This window comes from Arvicanthis niloticus, chromosome 28 (genome assembly GCF_011762505.2).
Source record: "Arvicanthis niloticus isolate mArvNil1 chromosome 28, mArvNil1.pat.X, whole genome shotgun sequence".
Taxonomy (NCBI): Eukaryota; Metazoa; Chordata; class Mammalia; order Rodentia; family Muridae; genus Arvicanthis; species Arvicanthis niloticus.
Window position 1 is genome coordinate 9,749,649 of NC_133436.1, and position 6,000 is coordinate 9,755,648.

Consider the following 6,000-nt stretch of genomic DNA (forward strand, 5'->3'; position numbering starts at 1 on the left):
AATGTAGAGACTCAAATGCAATGTAGGGTATGACTCAGTTGCACTGTTACCCAACGAGCCATCTCCTCAGCTCCAAATCTACTTTTATCCAACATACAGTGTATCCACCCAGGTACCCAAGTCTAACTGTATTTAGAGCGGGGGGGGGGGGAGGAATTGCAGCTCCATTATGAACCGAACAGCTCTGGGGACTGAGGGTGTGGCCCAGTGGGTAGAGTGCTTGCATAGCATGCACAGTCCCCTGGGTTTGATCCCCAGCACCAAATACAATTGAGTACAGGTGCCGCGGAGCACGTGAGGCTAGATCAGTGACCTAATAAACACCACTGAGTGTGATGGGCAGAGGTGGGAATGGGAGCATCAAGTTCACAAGTTCTTCTTCAGTCAGATAGCAAGTTCAAGGACAGCCTGGGCTACAGGAGATTATGTCTCAGGGACAGCCCGGGCTACAGGAGATTATGTCTTGTTGGGAGCCGACTTTAGCAGAAAGCGGCTAGATCAACTTTGCAGCCATCTGGAACCATATACCCTGACGAAAGATTTGGTTTTCAACAGCCTACAACAGCTGAAGCACACTCTGATATCCCACATATTTTGTGTTGCTGTTTACTGGCCCCAGCTGCAAGGCGCACGTGGTAGTCACGCCTGCAAGGCATGCAGTTCACGTGCTGTCCACGTGCTATCTACACCATACATGCTTATAAGGCGCATGTGCTATCCACGCCTGCAAGGCATTGCGGTGCACGTGCTGTCCACGCTATAGACGCCTGTAAGGCTTACGTCATATCAACACCTGCAAGGCACGTGGTATCCACGTGCCTACAAGGCACGTGGCAAAAGCCTATAAATAGCTCAGAATTCCCTTCAATAAACGAGACTTGATCAGAATCTCTGTCTTGTCTCCATTCTTCGAGTCTCTTCCCCTTTATCCCCCTCTCTCTCTCGCTAGACCCTGACCCTCGGACCGGAACGGGCAGTACGGGCTGCAACAATGTCTCAGGGACAGCCTGGGCTATATGAGATTGTCTCAAAATAATAAACAAATTAGGTGTGACCTCAGTTTGCTAGACCATGGTGCAGGTGACAAAGTATACTCTGTCTAGCTTCTTCAGCCTGACACTGTAAGGTTCTTGTCACATGCAACTGTAAAGTGTTCATTGCCACCGAACATTTAACTTGGAATAAATGCCATGCATTCCTCTGCTCTACTGGGGATGGGTGTTTGGCTGTCTTCCATCTTGGGAACATTATACCGTACTGATATCAGTTCAGATCTGCTCTGCTAAGAACGGCTTCCTGTCTCTTAATGGACTCCTGGCTATGCTGCTATAGGAGACACCACACTCAGTAGAAAACCCTGGCTAAGTGAATACCCAGCCTTTGCAGACGCTGCCAATTGTCTGCAGAGATGACCCCACTTGCACCCCATGTGAAGAACCTGATGTCACAAATCCTGTGAGCATGTCTGTCTTCGCTAAACAAATCGGACTTAAAGCTATTCTATCTCTTTTGAAGAGACTCTCTGGAGAGCTAGCCGATCATCCCCACAATTATGAATGAGCAGGACAAATGGCTACCACCCATCCTCAGCCCCGGATGGCTGTCAACTGTAAAAAGAAGTGGTCTGGCCTCACATTCAGGCTGACCTACAGTGGTGTTTGTCATCTCTGGCACTCTGTATAAGAGTACATCTTATGTGTGTGTGTGTGTGTGGGGGGGGATCTTCACAGAAACATCTTTGTGAAGGGGACAGCCAGGGGCTTCATTTTTCTGGTGTGATCCCATGGTGGAATTCAGTGATTCCTCTAAACCCAGGGAGTTCTCGAAGGGTTGAACTTGAGTGGAGAACCCAGGATGTCAGCTCTCCCGATTACAACCTTTCCACTTTCCCTTTCTTAGCAGGCAACACAATTGTCGTCTCTCATTCTGTGGAGATGGTTGTCAGCCCTCTGATCACATGGCTGCAGCTTCCACTAAGGGCAGATTTTGTAATTGATACTCACACAGCCATACAAGCTGATGGGGGGGGGGCAGCCATCTTTGGTAGACAAGTCATTAACAGTTGTGTTCCTTGCCTTACCCTGTTAGAGAAAACTGTCAACCATGTGAAGTTAGTCTCTGGTCCTCCAGGGGAAAAAAGGGACCGGTGTGCCTTAGTTATTAATCACGAGTGAGAAAACAAAGGGGGTGAGAGGGGAAGCTGCCAACAGTGTAGTAGCAAGTCTGCCTTCTGGTGAGGCAGACCCAGCAGCTGTAACTGTAACCAGACCATTCCAGCTGGGGTGTGAAGCGGTGACCCACTGATGTACAGGCTCAGTAGAGCACCTGAGGATAGTTCAGTGACCTAATAAAATACTTCCTTGCTACAGAAGTCTCTGTGGTTCTCAGCAAAGTGCTTTGCCACACGAAGACAGTATAAAGCACCCTGCTGTCCACTTGCTCTCATGGCAGGGGATAGCTTTAATCGCTGCCCCTTTCTGACTATGGCAAATTTGTCTTCAGAATCTAACTCAACTGACAAACTGCTTGTTGTAGGACAGGCAGCCAAACTGCCTGTCAATTTCCCTCAGTGACCCTAGTCACTTCACATTGCTGTTCTCATGCAATCTGTATTCACTGGTGTGATGGGTGGTGTTAACTGTTAGCTTGACAGAATTTAAGATTTGTTTATTTCATGTATGTGAGTGCACTGTTGCAGTCTTCAGACACACCAGAAGAGGGCATCGGATCCCCATTACAGATGGTTGTGAGCCACCATGTGGTTGCTGGGAATTGAACTCGTGACCTCTGGAAGAACAATTAGTGCTCTTAACCGCTGAGCCATCTCTCCAGCCCAGCTTGACAGAATTTAGAATCACCTGGAAGATGGGCCTCTGGACATGCTTGTGGGAGTGGCATGTTTTGGTTGTGTTGATTGAGCTGGGGACCTCTGTCCACTGTGGGCAGCACCATTCCCCAAGCCAGTATGAACAGCTGCTTTAAGTTCTTGGCACTTGGACTTCCCAGTGGTCATGAACTATGCCTCTGAACTGTGAACCAGAACAAACCCTTCTCCCTTCAGCTGCTTTTGGCAGGGTGTTTTTTATTATCATAGCAGGTCTTGGTTTTATAGATCAAGGCTCTAATCAACTTGACCCTGCCTAAGATATCCTTTACATCCTGTCTTCGGTCTGTGCCTTGAACAGATGATGATTTTATGGCTTCAGGCACTTTGTCCTCCTCGTTCCTCTTCTCTAATTTTCCTCCATGCTTCCCCATCTAGTGAGCATCCCTTTCTTCTTAAAGTATCTCCCGGTTGGTCTTGCTTGCTTTCATGAAATCCCTGGCTTCTGTGGGCTCTTTGACTCACCTGTGAGTCTTTTGTGCCCACTGACAAATCCCCCCACAGGTAAAAACAGACACAGGAGATACTTAGTAACAGCTGAATACAAGGACAGAACACCCAGTTACAGAGTAACCACATATGCGACATATTCTCTTTTCTGCTACCTGCGAGGGGTCCTTTACCAAAGCAGTGTTCTCAGCGGACACTGAACAGAGGTGGCGGGAGCACAGAGGAAAAGAGACAGGAGATTATCTTGTTTCAACAATGCAATCTGAAACATCCGTGAGCTCCTTTTTTCCTGCCAGGTCTCCCACAAGGCTTCACTAGAGGGATTATGGGGTTCACAGGGTCTTGGCACCACATCACTACATTACAAGATACTTGAAAAATCCATAATTATATGTGCGTGCACGTGTGTGTGTGATGTGGGAAGTCCAGGCACATGCCACATGCCACAGCCTGTTTGTAGAGGTCAGAGGAGTTTTGGAGTTGGTTCTCTCTTTCTACCTTACATGGGTTCGAGGACAACTAAGGCCATCATGCTCCCATAACAAGGGATTTTGTCAGCTCAGTCCCCTTGCCCACACTACTTTTTTTTTTTTTTTTAAATTGGCCTTTCCATTCAGTAACAAACTTTTGTGGCCATGATACAGCCCCAGGAAGCTGCTGAGCCTTTGAGAAGATTTTCTTGTGACCCAGCTTTTGGAGAACAGTGTAACTATGGGCCCAGCATATAGCTTGCCACCCTTTACCACCAACTGTGTAAACTGCTTATATATCAGTCTCCACACCTTCAGAAATCTGGTTCAAGCTGTCCGTTTCACAGATGAGGAAGCTTGAGATACAGCTCAGGTAACTTTCCCAGCTCACACAGATGCTGGTCAGTAACATAATCACCCTAGGCCTGCGTCTCTGGACCCAGCGGAGTCCTTTTCCTACAGGTTCAGGCACTAGGTATTCAAGGCCTTTGACTGGAGACACACTTCCCTACCAGAAAGCACAGCGCAGGAAGGAAGGGAAAGGTGCCCTTCAGCAAGCATCCCAAGCATCCGCGGGCTCCACCTCCGCCCCTCCACTGCAGGGGAGGGGACCAGAGAACTCAAATAAACCCACACCTACAGCTTCTCCTGGACTCTCATTCGTTGCCTCTACATGCATCATCACTGGAAAGAGTAGGAGCTGGGGTTTGAGACCACGTACCCTGGTCGGAACACCCCAGCAGAGAGGCGAAGGCCCGCCCCCGCTCCGATGAGCTTTGGTTTGTGTGGGGGTTGGGGGGAGGAAGAGAAGGAGATCCGCGCCTCAGAGCTGGGTTTGGCCGGGCCCCCGTGGCAACAGCTAGGCAGCAGGCATGGGAGAAAGGGGAGCACGAGGGAGGAGCCAAGCGAGAACGAAAGCCCGATCCTCATAAGGCTAGACTCTCTGCTCAGGACTCTGGGATAGAGGAGGGCCCAGAACCCGGCTGCCTTGAGCCGCCCTGGACCCCCGAGTCGCGCGCGCCTCAGCCAGCATCCCCTGCCCTGCCCAGGGCTCAGCGTTCCGAGGCTGGGGCGCAGCGGTGGGGGCACAGGGCTTCCCCCCCCCCCCCCAGCCTACCTGTAGTAGCGATCATCCTTGAATGGCGCGAGGTCTTCCTTGAGCTCGCGGTACGCCTCCTGCAGCCGCCGGCAGAGCTGCTTGAGGCCGCTGCAGAGCGGCGGCTCGAACGCAGGGTACTCCGCGTCCATGCCGGCGCCGCGCCGCGCTCCGCCCTCGCGATCGCCGTCCTCGCCCCCTCTCCGTCGCCAGCTCCCGGCACCCGAGCCTCCGGCGCGCTTGGGCGGGACCGGGCAGGGGGAGGAGCAGAGGCTGGGAGCTGGGGAGGGGGCGCGCACAGAGGCGCCGGCTCCACCTCGACAGCCCAAGTCCGGGTTGCCGCCCGCCCGCCCGCCAGGGAACCCACCCGGGAGAAGGAGGCCTTGCACTGGGTCGCCAGCCGCCCAGTGCCACCCTCTCTGGGCTCTGTACAGAAGAGAGAAACTGGAAGAGAAGCGAGAGAAACCGGCTTGAGATCCGGCCCAGGGGCCTGTTTTGTAGGTAATGGGCAAGGCTGGGAGCGGGCAACAGCGTTCAGCACCACGGACAGATCCCGTATCCCATGTCCCTTTCGGGGGCACAAAAAGCCTTTAAAACTAAATCCCTGGGGCTGAAGAGATGGCTCAGCACTTGTTGCTTTTGCAAAGAACCTGCGTTTGGTTCCTAGCACCCACATGGTGGGTCACAGGTCCTAGTGATTCATACTCCCTTTTGACAACCTCAGGCACTCATATGATGTACATAGATACAGGGAAAAATCACACACAAAAAGTAAAACAAATCTATGTATGTATGTGTATCCATATATACATGTGTGTGTGTGTGTGTGTGTGTGTGTACACACATATATATTTGATTATGTCACTATTATTTTTAAGTATAATGAATGAGTTATGTCCTAGAAGACGTCACTTCCTACTCTCCTTCCCCCAAAATACTGCCTGCGGAAAGAAGTCTCTCATCCCATAAGCCTAGTAGTGTGCACAATAAAAACTCACATGCGAGATTACATACTAAGAGAATGGTGTGATCTCTCATAAATCAAATAGTAAGTCCAGAAACACTTATTCCAAATAGCACTGTGTTTTCACTGGGACCCA

General features: G+C 50.8%; 1 protein-coding gene across 1 annotated transcript in view; it reads right to left on the reverse strand.

Moving 5' to 3' along the window:
• Positions 1-5,074, reverse strand: part of Tmem181 (transmembrane protein 181) — a 53,335-nt gene extending 48,261 nt beyond the window's left edge. Inside the window, exon 1 of the mRNA XM_076926685.1 lies at positions 4,922-5,074. Within this exon, the coding sequence (XP_076782800.1) occupies positions 4,922-5,052 (131 nt within the window). The 5' untranslated portion in view covers positions 5,053-5,074. The remainder of the gene's footprint in view (positions 1-4,921) is intronic.
• Positions 5,075-6,000: the final 926 nt, after the last annotated feature.